Below are 16,715 nucleotides of genomic sequence, written 5' to 3' on the forward strand. Positions count from 1 at the left end.
CCACAACAACAACAACAACAAATTCTAGGGGACTGATGACCTCAGATGTTACGTCCCATAGTGCTCACAGCCATTTGAACCCAAGAATCACAGAAAACATACCCGAAACAGCGACTATAATTCTTAAAAATATGCTCTAACGTACAATAAATAAGATTTAAAGAACCCACTGATGATGATGATATTTGTCCCTGAAACTAATTTGGGGAATAAATAACCAGACAAACAACAAAAAGTGTTTTACATTAAGGCGGATTCACAATTCTCATATTGTTGTTTTTCTACGCAAACACGGACCAAATGGAAGAGTTCCGAGATAAAGTTATTGTGTAAATCGAAGTCGCAGTGGTAGTCATCTGATATTTTGTCACAGTTTTATACATTTCACAAAAGTATTACACATGAGACTAATATCGTTAAGAAATACATATTTTCATAAAAAGACTTGTTCGCTTCAAACAATCACACTTTAGGCTGTGATGCGGCATGTACTCCCCACTAAAAGGTGGGACCCGATTTTGTGTACGATGACTGATGAATTTTGTCAGTGCTTCTGAAATTATATTACTGTCAGCATTGACGCAGAATGGCTTTCATTTTATTTGATGCCACGGTAGGAACATTGTGATTTGTAGACTTTTGTGAATAAATTTATGATACCTGAAGATGATCAGATGGTACAAACAGGAATTTAACAAAGTATCGTTTCATCAGCAGCTCCTAGTGGTTATGAAATCTGACTTCCACTGCAGATAAAAATCAACGGGGCTAGGAGCAGAGTGTATCATGAGGATAGAACAACAATAAACCTAGCCCTCTTAACAAAACTGAGAGTAGAGCTGTTTTAAACATGAATTCCAAGTAGATGGCGTAAGGAATGTCCTACAGAATTGTGGCAAACCAAATTAAATCATCAACTGCGTTATTAGTATTGAAAATGAAGATGGGACAATCCTTGCTGACTAGAAATCTTCAGACAAATTACTTATGAAGGCATTCCTCCAGGACGACAACAATGTTGAAGATGCAATGTAGCATCGCCAGTTACAGACAGAGAAGGGAGCTCCCTACAGAAACGACATAGTAGCAATCCTGTAAACCGCAGACGTGTTTGACGCATTAAAATAAATAAATAAATAAATAAACGGAAAGCTTCAGGCCCGGATGCAATAAACGCAGAGGTATTACAAGCGATGAGCAGCAGCATTATTTCGGTACCTTACAGCACTGCTAAGTGAATGCTTACTGTAATAAAGTATATCTAGATTATGGATTACAGCAGAAGTATTTAGAACAAGAGCAGACGGTGAGCCCAAGGAAACAAACTCTTACAGGCCGATATACGTATTAAATAGATTACGGGAAAGACATGCGAAGTTGCTACGCTGTAGGCTTAAAAACCATACAAACGTAGCTGACGTGACGCATCACACAATCAGTTCCGATATAGAAAAGGCGAGTCCATCAGAGATGCCATAAGGCAGCCACTAAGTCTAATCAACACAGCAGAGGAAGCGAACATGTCTGGTGTGGTGAAAGATATGAATCTACATAACTACTCTGCAATTCACAAATGAGAGCCTGGCAGAGAGTTCACTGAACAACATCCACTCCATTTCTCTAACGTTTCTGTTTCTAGAACAGCAAGTGGGAAAAATAAACACTAAAATCTCTCCATGGGAGCTCTGGTTTTTTTTATTTTATGTGAATGGTCATTTCTATCTGTGTAGGTGGATGTCGACATAATATTTTCACATTCGCCGGAGAACGTTGGAGATTGAAGTTTCCCGCAAAGATATCGTGACGTCGAGAAACGCCTTTGTTTTAATGACTGCCTCCCGAACTCACATACAACACTCGTTACATTCTCTACCCTATCTCGCGATAATGCAAAATTATTTCAACTTTTTCGACGTCCCCGTCAATCCTATCTGGTAAACATCCCATACTGCACAGCAATAATTTAGCAGAGGACGTACAAGCGTTGTGAACAGAGTCTCTTTAGTAGACCTGTTACATCCTTTAAAGCCGCAGCTTTTGACATTGTACGGCGGTCGCCTTTGTTCTCTTACTGTAGATAATAGGGTGGCAAACAAAGTTCTACCTGAGGCACCGAGACTGTTACAGAGGAAGGAAAGCCACCCTCATCTGACCGAGCAATGCAGAAACGTGCCACTAAAAGTTGTCCACGGGGCTCTGTATTTGGATCAAAGTTCTAAGATATTGGCTCTCTCTTACTCAACATAAGTGAATAGTTCCAAGCAGAAGGCTGCATTGTATCCGGCAAGATCTGATGATAGTAGTGAGAAGGGAGCACTGGGACAAAACTAAAAAAAAATTGTCGACCTGTTATGGCATGGTTTCTCTCATGGTGTTTGGAAAATAATTTTCAAACAGGTGCCAATAAAACAATATACATTTTGTTCAAAGAAATATTATCATGGACTAAAAGGCCAACTGAAGAATAAACAATATTTCGTTCAATAAATGTGCCGTAGTAAGTTATTTGGGCTTGAATGTCGATGAATAGCAAAATTTTCATAAAAATTTGTCGGTCAAATTACTCTACGTCCGATGAACGAAACTGCAGCGATTACGTCCACCTCTGGAGATCATCAGAGTGTATCGCAAAGGTAACTTCTTCTATAAATAGATTACTCTGCAAGTGCGTGGGCGCATAAAGCAAGACTAATTAAATCTGAATTAGCTCTACGCAGTGTGTACAGGAACAGATTACTGAAGCTTAGCGGTGCATACACGACCATTTCTACGCAATCCCTTCTCTCAGTATTAGGAATATACAGGGTGTTTCAGGAGGAAAGGTACATGCTTCGAGATGCGACAGTATTAGTGATTCTGAACAAAAAACTTCATGTGGACGTATGCCATATGGCGAATGGTTTCCCAGATGGAACACGTTTAGTATCACTTTTGTACGTTTATCTTTAATAACTGGAAAAACGCACACTCCAGTTTCAGTATACAATTAAACTAAATTAAATTTGCTACAAAAAAGGTTCTTTCTGTGTCGAACTAACAGTTTGTGCGCAGAGATCGCGAGAATATTGAAAATCTTAGCTTAGGTGCTTTTTGCAGGTCTATTTGAGGTAGTTTTCCCACCTGATAGACCACAAGCGTCCTTTATCACAATGTTCGTCTCATCTTCCTCTATATTACTGTGGTACGTTGTGAACAATGACAATGAATAATACAGAAAATAAACAGAAACGTACATTAAAAGCGTTCTATCTTGGAAACCATTCGGAATAGGGCATATTACCACATCAACTTTTCTCTTCAGAATCACTAATGCTATCACCCGTCAAAACACGTACCTCTCCACCCTTTATCTTCTAGATCTTGTAAACAGAAAGTAGGGAGGACAATATAGATTAATAATAGGTAACGCAGATAAAGTAATAGAAATACTGGAGTAACGAGGAAACGCCAAGCAGAAAACCAATTCATGTACAAATCGAGATTAGCAGGAGGTATAGGACGCAGGAGTTCTTTTCCAGTCCATGGCAATCACTTCAAATGAAGTGCATTTTGCCATCGAAGGATACGATCCATTTCGTTACGTTACATGGACACTATCTGGCGTACTGCGTATCTGAACAGAATGAGGCGTCCAATTAACGGTAACTGTGACTTTGAGTAAACTGGAACGGCGGACGATATTGATCAGCACTGTATTTATTTTAAAGAGCTGAAACAGACGAGGAAACAGTAGACAGCATCCATCGTACGGGACGAAGCAAAGTGGCACAAGATAAATCGAAGAGCCGCGAAGGTACCCAAGAGAGAGCTGGAGATTTATCTTCAAGGACAAGAGAGGAATAGCAGTGATTACCCAGAAAAAGGAAACATGTGTAAGTGAAGACCACAATGCAGACAGGTCTTGTTGGGAAGTTCCAGGAGCTACTTCTGAGGACCCCGAGACAGTCGTCCGCAGCATGTTGTTGTACAGTGATCAAAGGTAACTAGAAGACTGGCCACTAGCCGTTGTTGCTGCGTGAGTCCTTACTGCAGTCATGGAGGCATCTTCAGAATTTCAGGACCGTGTCAATGGAGTCTCTTAAAGAACTGCAGAAGTTATCGGATTCGATCGATTCAGCCTGGTTATAATTCTTCGAACTCCAGAAACACTATGGAAGTGCCGAAGGTCGCAAACCTGGCGGTATCTGTTTGTGAAGCAAGCACGGTTAAAGAAGGATCGACATCTTAACTGGTAATGAAAAATGATTCAAATGGCTCTGAGCGCTATGGGACTTAACATCTGGGGTCATCAGTCCCCCAGAACTAAGAACTACTTAGAACTACTAAGGACATCACACACATCCATGCCCGAGGCAGGATTCGAACCTGCGACCGTAGCGGTCGCGCGGTTCCAGACTGAAGCGCCTAACACCGCTCGGCCACACCGGCCGGCAACTGGCAATCAGTGAGTAGTTATTATGTTAATAAATCTCGTTAAAAAGTAGTGTCACCCTAGTTGTTAATGAATTAGTGAGTTCGTTATCGCTTTCAAATAATTTTCAAACGAAATTACAGAGTAGAACTAAGTATTCACAACAAAAAATTACTATCAGCTTTCAATTCTAAGTAGCAGACGTATACATAAACCAGCTGTAAACAAGTAAATAAATAAAAATTTAGATAAAATGTGTATTAGCCTTACAGAAAAGTGCTCACCTATCTGCACTACCACTTTGTTTCGATATCTCAGTGTCTGGTCTGAATTAAATGCGATGCTGGAGTCATGTGAAGTAACCTCTATAGCAAAGTAATTCGCCCACAACCGAAACACGAAGACGTATGTATGAAGAAGTCTCCTTCGAATGAACATTCGTTATGCCCAAGGAAGAAAAAGATAAACGCTTGTAAAAGCTAACAAAAATACATTTATATAACGTAATTTGTCGCCGGCCAGTGTGGCCGAGCGGTTCTAGGCGCTTCAGTCTGGAACCACGCGACCGCTACGGTCGCAGGTTCGAATCCTGCCGCGGGCATGGATGTGTGTGATGTCCTTAGGTTAGTTAGGTTTAAGCAGTTCTACGTTCTAGGGGACTGATGACCTCAGATGTTAAGTCCCATAGTGCTCAGAGCCATTTTCTGTAATTTGTCTTCCCTACCTAATCATTACAAGAGCTCTCACTCTTTCCTCTTCGTTATTTTAAGCAACACTTTTTGACACCCCAATGGAACTTAGATTATTATTTTAAATTCTATTTTCCTTTTTCTTTAGTACATACAAGCTGCCCAACAGATCAAATAGAAAGTTGGCCCAATACTCAGAAAATGAGCTTTTGGTGTGCACATGGTCATACTGCTTTGCCGTACTGGGAAATATCGTATCGGTGGTGCTCTGCTGCTATCTTCTTCCAATCTGTAATGGAGCGGGCGTATTTTTCTTCCACAGAACCTTTCCCGTATTCAGTTTACCTGTAGAGGTTCATTAGGAAAGACATCTGCCAGTGTGGTCGCATAGGAACACCGGATCACATCGTCTGTAACTTCGACGTCTATGTTTGGATCAGCGAACCAATAGAGACTAACCAAGCACTATACGATATTCTAAGCATTCCGTCCCAGTGCCACTATCCAAGATATCAAAGACAGTTACAACCCTTGTGGACCGGTTTGCCTCGGGGGAGAATACGAAGTCCTTATAACACCTTTCCCAGCAGGATGGGTGCATGCATTCAGGCCAGTGGGGATACAACGCCATACTGTGAAGTGGGCTTACATTGCCAGTTTCTTTCCAAATTTCAGTCCGTTTTGTAATCAATGAAGTAACACCACGTATCCTCTCAACCCGTAAAGTTTCATTTAAGTTTGTCTTCACCTACTAGGTGCGTTACATTTTTGCAGGCAGTGTATGATGTGCTAAACGGAAGCATCCTGAAAGTACAGGTTGTTAACAATGAGTGCAGATAAAACTTTCAGAATGAGACTGACACGTCGACAGAGACTTCATGCTGATGACATCTGTGGTTTCCACGTAGTATTCCTTCATCGCTAAGCTCCACCTCGATCATGGATGTGAAACGTGCTGTTACAAGACATGCTCTCTGTTCGTTTGAGAATCATATTCACGTACGTTTGTTCCGAGTTTAGTGCGCTACACGTGTTCTGTAAACGAATCGAAAGAGAACTGGTCGACGTATGGACAGATTAATCAATTTCAGAAATAAAAATAAATTTTCGTGAAACTGAAAACTAGGGTGTCAACAATAGGACTGAGAGGAATTCTACTATCAATCGCAGAAAAGAGAGTGGATGAGTGAATATACTACACTGAGGGCCCCTACAAGGGAGAGAGACTGTCCGCTAAAGTGATAGAAGAAGGAAAGGATGTCGATTTTGATGGCACAGGGTATTTAATATTAGAGCTCGACAAAACTTCAGAAGTCTAGCGAAAAACAAAGGCAGAAGGGATAGATAATGTCCGTTCGGAATTTGAAATGATTGTTCAGATTAATGTGTAAGGTCTATGAGACTGAAGTAGTACTACTTGTCTTTCTGAAAATTCTCATCCTCACAGTTTCGACGACATCAAAGGCAGATAAATACGAGAACTACTGGACAATTAGCTGTTCATGCAGCCAAGTTGCTGATAATAGTAATACACAGAAAATGAAAAATGAAATTGAGCCTTATTTAGATTATCATATACGCTAGGAAATTTAAGGCAACATAGATCAGTTCAAACATTGTGCTTGATAATGAAGGCAGCACTTAAGGAACATCATAAACACGTTTCACAAGGTATGCCGAGCTAAAAGTAGCGTTCGACAATGCAAAATAGTGCAAGCCGGTAGAAGAAGTATAAGTATTGCTGTGGCCGAGTGGTTCTAGGCGCTTCAATCGGGAACCACGCGGCTGCTACTGTCGCAGGTCCGAATCCTGCCTCGTGTGTGGATGTGTGTGATGTCCTTATGTTTAATACGCATATATAGTTCTAAGTCTAGGGGACTGATGGTCTCAAATGTTGAGTATCATAGTGCCTATGGCCATTTAACAAGAACGAAGAAGGAATAGTAAGAATGGATGACCAAAAGACAGGTTGACGAATAAAACAGGATGTAAGGAAAGGATGCAATGTTTCGCTCTACTGTTCAACACGGACATCGAAGAAGTAATGACAACGAAAATAAAAGGAGGCTTTAGGAGTGGGATTAAAATTCAGAGCGAAAGGATATAAATAACTTCGCTTATGGCATTAGTATCGTCATTGAATTACAGTCTTGTAATGTGCACAGAGTGTGGACTCAGAATAAACAGACAGAAGACGAAAATATTGATAAATAGCAAAAATGGCCTTAGCGATAAACTTACCAAAATTAGAGACAAGTTAGTAGTGGAAGAAATTGAATGATATTTAAATTACGGTAGGGAAACGAAGACGCACCTAAGCACACGCAAAGGACTATTTTTTGCTAGAAGATATCTGCTAGTATGAACCGCAGGCTATAATTGAAATGAAGTGAAGTCACATCCTTGTAGACAGAGCGTAGGTGAGTGATGAGAGAGACACGCATCACCGTACTAGGCAGCCGGCCGAGGTGGCCGAGCGGTTCTAGGCGCTTCACTCTGGAACCGCGTGACTGCAACGGTCGCAGGTTCGAATCCTACCTCGGGCATGGATGTGTGTGATGTCCTTAGGTTAGTTAGGTTTAAGTAGTTCTAAGTTCTAGGGGACTGATGACCTCTGATGTTAAGTCCCATGGTGCTCAGAGGCATGTACTGTAGGTAGTTGTGGAGGGCAAACATTGTAGGGGAAGACAGAGTTTAGAAAATACCCAACAAATAATAGGGGACATTGTGAGTACGTGTCACTCTAGAACAAGAGTTTAGAGACAACCTACCTGAAGAGTGATGACAATAAATGGTAAGTACATCGTGAGTTTACAAAAGACGACTGAGGCTTCAAGAAAGAACTAATGAGCTGTCAGCTGTGGCGGAACGGCGTGTAGAGAGCAGCTCCGGCTGACCTGTGACGACCAGAGTGGTGAGCGCGCGCTGCATGCCCACGGAGTTGTTGACGAGGCAGGTGTAGCGCCCGGCGTCGGCCAGCGCCACCTGCCGGAAGTAGAGGCTGCCGCCCGCCTGGCGCACGCGGTCCCCCAGCAGCACCGCCGTCACAGAGTCGCCGCCGCCGCGGTACCACCTGCCGACACAGGGCGCCACGTACAGTTCACGGTCAAACTAACTAACCGTATCAGGCGAATGTGTCATTTAGTTTGGAATGTTATGTGTGCCTCACTGCTTTTTTAAAACTAATTTGTGCCTGATTTTATTCTGAGAAGCTCAGTAATGTATGTAAATACCTTATTGTAAATGTGATTCAAAAAGTACTTGAAGTGAGCAGGCAATCATCGTAGGTCGTACCACTCGCTCTTCCTGGCTCCTGGATTTCTCCCTTACCGTCTGCGCCCACTCTGTCTGCCTCACCCCCACCCTCACGTACCGTGGCCTCACCATTGACTGTCCCCTCACCTGGATCCCTCATCTCCGCTACTTCCAATCCAGAGCCCACAACCGCCTCCGACTCCTCAAACTCCTCTCTGGCTGGACATGGGGGTTGCACCCCTCTACCATCCTCGACACCAACAAATCCTTAATCTGTCCCATCCGCTGTTAGGCCAGTCCCGCCTAGATATCTCCCCCCCCCCCCCCCCAAATTCTATAATTCCCTCCAGATCCTTGAGCGCCATTAACTCCACCTCGCCTTCTGTATACACCTCCCGTCCCTCACACGGATCGTCTATGACCTCGTTCCTTTCCCCCACCTGCCCCTATTCCTCGAACTCTTCACCTCCCACCGCTTTGATCCCCCTCACCCCCTAGTTGCTCCTCTCCTCTCCAATCCCCACCTCCTGCCACATCTTCACTGTTGCGTCCCCCCTACCCTCCATCTCTACACCCTTCACCTCCTTTCCCAAGGTGGCTTCCATCAACTCTCCCTCCCAGATGATGCCCTCTCTCCCTCCTATCAACTCTGATCCTCACTCCCCCTCCTTTTCTCTGTCCTTTTCCTGGGCTCCCTCTCCCCCCCCTTTCCATTCCCCACCTACCCTCTCTCTGCCCCCTCTGCCCCCCCTTCTCTCCCTTAAGTCATTGTGCATTTCTCTCCTTTGCCTTTTCCCATTCCCTCTCGCGTCTGCCCTGCCCCCCCCCCCCCCTTTATGAGTTCTCCCTCCTTTGGTTCCCCCCCCTTTCGTTTTTCCTCTCCTCCCTCCTTGTTTTCCACCTCATCTGCCCAGGTCCCCCTTCGCATCTGCCCTTGGCTAGGGTGTGTCATCTTTGTGCCGACATTTTCGTGCAGTGTTTACAGTGAGTATTCAGTGTTGTGTGTCTTTTCGGAAGTGTTGCCGACGGACATCATACTGTCGCTGGGTGTGATTTTTATATCTCTTGCGAACAGAAACCAGACTGTCGCCATGTTTTTTTTAATTGTCTGTCTACTATGTTACTTGTCTGCTTCTTGTGTATTTTATTAGCACTGCCAACCCTTTGCTTTATGTTTTAACTTTCCACAATTTTCCACTGTTCTACAATTTAAGTCAGCGTTTTATCGCCTGCTTTTATTGTTTCTTATCTTCATCTTACGTTTTAAAAAGTCTGTAGGCTGCAGAGCAGCGTACTAAGCTGCTGCCAGCCCACCGCATTCGGGGGGAATCGAAAGTTAATAAAGGAAAAAAAAACTTGAAGCGAAGCGCCGCTGGACAGCAAGAAACTCTTTAGCGCGCAATTCCCGCAACGATAGTAGTTGTGAATCTATAAGTACGGACTCTAAAAAATAGACAATTGATTTATCAAAAAAAGAGGACTGTTAATCTCTATCTTGTGGAAGGAGGACGTGTTGCTAGGCCGTCGCTCAGAACGTATTGTTACATGCAATGAAAATGGCTATTGTAGAGATAAAACTGAGTAAAGTATTTGCAAGAGTTGCCAAACATTTATGTATACAAATTTTCTGGAAGTGAAGAATAGAAATATCTCGTTTTTGAAAAAGGAGGTGAACTTCATTGTCGTCGCCGGCTAGCAATCGATAGAACTGTAAGTGTACAAAGTACACTAAAATACAAGAAAAGAAAGGCATTCTCTATAGTTTCCATCCAACATGTAACAGTCTCTCATAATTTCTTAATTACAGTAATTGGATTATGTTCTTGTACAATAGTATGGTGCTGAAATCCACTGACCAATTTTTACGTAGCAGGACGTGTAGTTTGAAGCAAGTTTGTGTGCCAAGCAATCTCCTTTTCTCACGAAAAGCAGATTGCTGTTTGATCTTATTTACTTACAACAGTGGTCCCTTAGATATGAAAAGCTACGGAAACTTGGGCTCAAAGCTATCCGCAATACGGCCAAGTAACTAAAAGAGTCGTATTTTAAATCTTAAACAACAATAACTTCCTACACATTATAATACATCACCAAATGGTGCAGAAGCTCGTCATTCAAGGAGGCAGCAACCAAAATTCAGGTACCAGTTACGACTTAGAGTAAAAATCTCAATCAAAAAAATAATTTCTCTCTCTCGCCAAACACATATATAAATATTCATATTATTAATATAAAAGTCATTTTATAAGTTGGCATCTACATCTGAAGGTCGAACATGACACACAAAACGAGCATTTTCATCATACTGACAGCTAGTATTACCAGATCGAGCATGCAGAAATCGATCATGGTTTAAAACATCGGCGTGACAAGCCACGATTTAAAAATATTAAATAAGAAGGACATATATTTTCCGTCATTAGACTAATATTTCTTCAGAATATGTTACGAATAGTGTTGGCACTCTGGTACAAATGTACTTAGAGAACGATCTAATACTAACTTTAGGATGATAAAAGCACATATATAGCGCAAAAATTAAATTTTTATTACCTCTCCTGACGACTATGACTCATAGTATAAAGGATTTACAGACACTGGCTGCGAATGGCCATTGATTTAAATCAATGGGGAAAGTTGAAAATTTGTGCCGGACCGACAACTGAACGCAGGTATCCGGCTTAGTGGGCAGATGCTCTGACCACTAAACCATCCGGACATAGTGGTTTTCTTAACTGTACGGACTTCTGTAGCACGCCTTACATCACATCCATATCCTCAACTTATTGACACATTACCAAAGCAGTGCCCCTGCCCACTATTCTCATTACTCGCGGTATTTCGCCGATTCCCATAAGCTTTTCCCGCCGATTCCCATAAGCGTTGCCGGTCGAAGTGGCCGTGCGGTTAAAGGCGCTGCAGTCTGGAACCGCAAGACCGCTACGGTCACAGGTTCGAATCCTGCCTCGGGCATGGATGTTTGTGATGTCCTTAGGTTAGTTAGGTTTAACTAGTTCTAAGTTCTAGGGGACTAATGACCTCAGCAGTTGAGTCCCATAGTGCTCAGAGCCATTTGAACCATTTGAACCATAAGCGTTCTTGTCTAATGTGCGTCTCCACCGAGGAGACCACTGGCCGTCTTCGCCTTAGTTGTATATTTATGTAGCGTGTGTCCGAAAGAACAGACACACACACACACACACTAAATAATTGCGCTGCTTAAGGATGAATAAAACGTGAGACGGGTCGAAGTTGAGGCTAGTTAGTGTTGTTACTTAAGGGAAGGGTTACTATCTTTTGGTTAAAAAATCGTTATTTTAAATTGCATTTTTGGATCCATAAAAGTGTTTAGAATCCACCTCTGAAACGGTTTTTTCGAATACGGAACGGAAATGTTTGTTCCTCGCGGTTGAACAAAAAAATGCACCTGTTTGAAATCGGCCTTTTTCTCGCACCAGTTTTTTTTCTTTCGGAGGACGAGTTATTGTATCGGTGCTTGAGAGGAAACACACAAAACTAAAATGAAAGTTTTAACTTGTATGTTTGGAAGTTAGCCCCCAAGCATTTGCATTCTGGCGCGAAGACTGTGGAGACTGTGACTTTCCTGGCAGTGAGCAGCTTCAACGAAGGGTATTCAGCAATTCTGAAGACCATGACAACGATGGACGTCACCCTGGGACTCTATTCGACGCAGTTCGCCAAGCATTCGGACGACCACTGGATTCAAGCGACTGAAAACCACTTGTCACCGGCCGTACGAACGGCTCTGGAGCACAGCAGGGTGGCCCGGATCGAGCAGAACGCACTCTTTGAGGAAGATCAAGGACTAGTTTGTGGATCCGGAATAGCAGATTGTACGTAAGTTGCGTAATATTGCATTTATATGTAGTCAAAACTTTAAACGCGTGTTTCTTTTTTATCGCGCGGTATGGTAACTTCAAATCTACTGAACCGATTGGTATGATTCTTTGTTTCCGATGAAGCTAACTAAGTGGTCTAGGAGTTGTATCACTTTTATTCCGATCCACCAACTATAAGTATTTTTACTTGGCCGACGAAAAATCGATAAAAAACCGTGTTTTTCTTCAAATGGCCGCCATTTTGTTTCCTATGGTCCAAATAACTTAAGTGAGGTACAACTCCTAAAGAATCTTGTATACTTCGCTGATTTCAGATCAGCCAGCTGACGTGTGACATACCGCGCGTTGAGGTCTACATCGAAATTTTGTTTCGTTGCGACGGAACTTCCGCCCTTGCTCTTCGACATTTCCGGTCGAAAAAGATATCCAGTTTTGAGAGAAAGTATCAATAAACATTTTGACCAAATTTGACAATGATATCTATAACACATCCCGTGAAAAAAATTCTCAAAGAACATTCTTTTTTCGGACCAAAGATAGTAAACCTCCCCTTAATGTACGAGGAGCATTCAGTAACACAACATATTCATTTTATTTACCCCCACTCTTTTCGTACAACACCATATTTTTGAAGATAATATCCGGTCAATGCGGCGGCCCGAATGGCGCTACTCTACAGGACGACGTCGAAGCAAGGATCTTTCTGTATTTTCAACCTATCCATCATCCACGTACTGCTTCCCATGGAGCGCATCCTTAGTTGGACCTAACTCTTTGCTCCTTTTGCTCTTCTTTTAGGTGCCAGGAGCCCAGGCAGCTCACACCTTCGAGTACTCCAACTGGAGGACGAGACTGTCAGCACTACCAACAGAGACGTCCTGTTGCGCAGCGAGATGTTTGACTGCAGTCAGTCAGTTATCACGAATGAGAGTGACCACAAGTTACAGCAGTGCAGAAGACGCAGCTGTGTGCGACCGGCCGGAGCGCGAGAGATCGGTGTGCGCGATCTTGTTGCAGTGGTGACAGACTCCTTGCGAACGACTCACCTTGCTTTTGTTCACTGACAGGTCTCCGTAGACACTCTACAAGCGCCTGTGCATATCTGCAGTGCTCTGGTATACTTCCAAAAGAAATTCAATGACTGCTCTCCTCATTTAAAAGGCTATCGTATAGCACCGCCAACTGTCGAAAGTTCACGAAACCACAAGCGCTACAGAACGAATATTCGACAACGTTTTGCAACAAATTCTGCATTTTTTTAACCGAAACAAAAGACAAAAAAATGCTGCATTACTTACCGAACGTCCCTGGTGTGTACACTAAGGCCACAAAGGTCAGGGGGTAGTGTTATGCAGTTATACATATGGCGGTAGTAATAATAAATGGGCAGTGCATTGGTGTAGCTGTCATCAGCGCTCAAGTGATTGATTTGAAAAGGATTCGGAGGTGTTTGTGGGTGCACGATAGAAATTAACATGCTTTCAATGCAGAATGGTAGTTGGAGCTACACGCATGGGGCATTCCATATCGGTAATCGTTAGGGAATTCAGTATTCTGCGATCCACAGTGTCAAGACTGTGCCGAGAACAACAATTTAGGGCATTACCTTTTTTACCACGGACAAAGCAGTGGCCGACTGCCTTCACTTAACGACTGAGAGTAGAAGAGTTTGCGTAGAGTTGTTAGAGCTAACAGACAAGCAACACAAATGCAATAGTGCAGAGACCAATATGGGGAGTGAAATTTTACGTTAGTGTACTATGGCAGCAGATGTATGTCGCGAGTGCACTTCCTGACAGCACGACATGGCCTGAGGCGCCTATCCTGGGCTCATGGCCAAGTAGGTTGGGGCCTAAACGACTGGAAACCCATGGTCTGGTCCAATGAGTCCCGATTTCGGTTTGTAAGACCTGGTGGTATATTTCGAGTGTGGCGCAGACCCCTGGCAGCCATGGACCAGTGCTGTCGGCATTGCATTGTGCAAGCTGTTGGTGGCTCCACCATGGTGTGGGTTGGTGTTTACACAGAATGTATTGGGCTATTTGGTTCAGGTGAACCGATCATTGACTGAGAATGGTTATGTTCGGCTACTTGGAGACCATTTGCGGCAATTCATGAACTTCATGTTCCCAAACAGTCATGGAATTTTTATGGATTGAAATGGGCGGCCACTCAGATCACCAGACATGAATCCAATTGGATATTTATGTGACATAATCTAGAGGTCGGTTAGTGCACAAAATCAACGACCTTAAAGTTCTGCATAATGCAGAGTAGAGCAGGAGAATGGACACCTTATAAGAAATCGAAAATTTCATCCATTGGCACAAGGGAATAAAAAATATCCTAAGCGAAATTCGATCAAGATCCTACATTTCTTCACCGACTTTAATTCAGTGCTGTTAGAATAGAAAACAACGTAGTCAATGATTATTTAAAGACCTTTTATGTGAACAGCAGACGCAAATATGAAGTAAATATTCCCTCTTAGCAATTTTTCCTTCTCTATTTCCACAGGATGGTCACAGCACAAGCCAAGACCCTATAAGACAACTTCAATAAGTATGTGTACTATTGTAAAATTTTGTTGTGATTACCATTGTAAGCTGAAGTTCCTGTATTAAATAATCTGAATGCCGACAAATTTTGGGGCAGGTAGAGATCTCTAAAAAAACCTCTTCATACGAGGCACATTTCAATGCCGCGTGCAGCAGAATACTAAATATTGTGAAACCGAGGTGTCTGTATTAAATAATGGAAGATGACATGTCAGGACCCAACCTATAATGGACGAGTAGATACCGTGGTACTACCAACATGAATTCAATTTCGAAGAATGCCACTGCCACCAGCAGTTATCGATGTACACCTGAGAATTCAAGGTAAGACGGCGCTGAAATCCAGAGACGTGTATGATGAACTGATTAAGAAAAGTAAACTGTAACAGGCAAAAAATATGCGGTAATTACCGTTTAAAATTGAAGTTTAATCTACATTGTGTTAAATATAAAAAGCTATTTCCTTCCTTTGATTTTCTCCATACTGGATGAGAGGTCCTTCCCGAACAAAACCCGATATCTCGTTAACATTCCTTCTCTATTAGTCAATTCATCCTTTTCCGTAGGTTTTGTAATAAATCGTACAACAGTAATAAACTGTTTACAACCATTTAGAAAATCACCAGACTATAGGTTTCAGCGTAGTTGTTATTTTGACATTTTACGTGATTACTCGACTAATACAATCCCTGCCTCATTTCTGATTGGCCAAGTACTGCTTCTAGCGTATTAAACAAATCTGACAGCTGGTGGCCGCATATATGACCTTTTGTGCATTATAAATCGTTTTATGTCTCACTAATACTACATAAGTGAGAGCGATAATTATGTAAGTACTCTCACTTCGTCTTCAGGCCACGAGTGGCCTACCGAGACCATCCGACCGCTGTGTCATCCTCAGTGGAGGATGCACATAGGAGGGGCGTGGGGTCAGCACACCGCTCTCCCGGTGGTTATGATGGCATTCTTGACCGAAGCCGCCACTATTCGGTCGAGTAGCTCCTCAATTGGCATCACGAGGCTGAGTGCACCCCGAAAAATGGCAATAGCGCATGGCGGCCAGGATGGTCACCCATCCAAGTGCTGACCACGCCCGACAGCGCTTAACTTCGGTGATTTCACGAGAACCGGTATAGCCACTGCGGCGAGGCCGGTCCTCACGTAAATAAAGTGCAGTAAAATTAATTTACATTTATTAAGTAAGATTTACAAGTACTGTGAATCAAAACTGAATGATTACAAAGCTGAAACAAATATTCATACACCAAATGCACATTATGACTGTACAGTTTACGCTAAACTCAGTGAGTAGCTGCCTTCACTCCTTGGATATGAACATTGGTCTGTAGCCAACAGGTAGCCTGTCACAGATGGTCCTTTGCTATCATCCACCAAAATACTACACACAGTGGAGATTCTACGCATCTGGAAAATAGGTCACATTAGAATTTGGGCTAGATATAAATTCAAATTCAACATTCCTACCTTGCTCTCAGGCATGAGGCAATTGAATTCCTTCTGCCCGCGCATGAATGATGTACGGTATTTTGAAAACACACTCGCAGATCGGAGGCAAAACTTAAACAGCAATGATTGTGAAGAAGCTTAAAAAGTCTTACAGTTTGTTTTAGATTCTAGGTAGCATATTTTTTGTAAACCAGCCATAAATAAAAAAATACTAAATGAACGTCAAATCAAAATGGTGATACTACTGCAACAAAAGGCATTTTATGTTTGCCGTTTTACCGTGTGTAATTGCTTACAAGTGTGCAATGTAGGGAGGATATACGTACCCAGTGCACAGACGTCTGGTCCTCGAGGTACTGGACTGGATTACACAGAGCCCTTCAACACGGTTATAAGCAACAACGTGTACAGTTTGGTAGAACAATTCTACTCATGAACATGGAAGATAAGATTTTCTTTTCCGTCTAGTGCTCGT

The 16,715-nt window shown here is 42.7% G+C and overlaps 1 protein-coding gene across 1 annotated transcript in view; it reads right to left on the reverse strand.

The window, feature by feature from the left end:
• The window catches only part of LOC124775971 (Down syndrome cell adhesion molecule-like), a 150,114-nt gene extending 133,841 nt beyond the window's left edge, over positions 1-16,273 (reverse strand). Inside the window, exons 1-3 of the mRNA XM_047250812.1 lie at positions 16,259-16,273; positions 16,068-16,198; positions 7,998-8,173 (exon numbers count right to left, since the gene is read on the reverse strand). Of these exons, the coding sequence (XP_047106768.1) occupies positions 7,998-8,173; positions 16,068-16,198; positions 16,259-16,273 (322 nt within the window). The remainder of the gene's footprint in view (positions 1-7,997; positions 8,174-16,067; positions 16,199-16,258) is intronic.
• Between the last annotated feature and the right edge of the window lie 442 nt (positions 16,274-16,715).

This window comes from Schistocerca piceifrons, chromosome 2, assembly GCF_021461385.2.
Source record: "Schistocerca piceifrons isolate TAMUIC-IGC-003096 chromosome 2, iqSchPice1.1, whole genome shotgun sequence".
NCBI classification, from domain to species: domain Eukaryota; kingdom Metazoa; phylum Arthropoda; class Insecta; order Orthoptera; family Acrididae; genus Schistocerca; species Schistocerca piceifrons.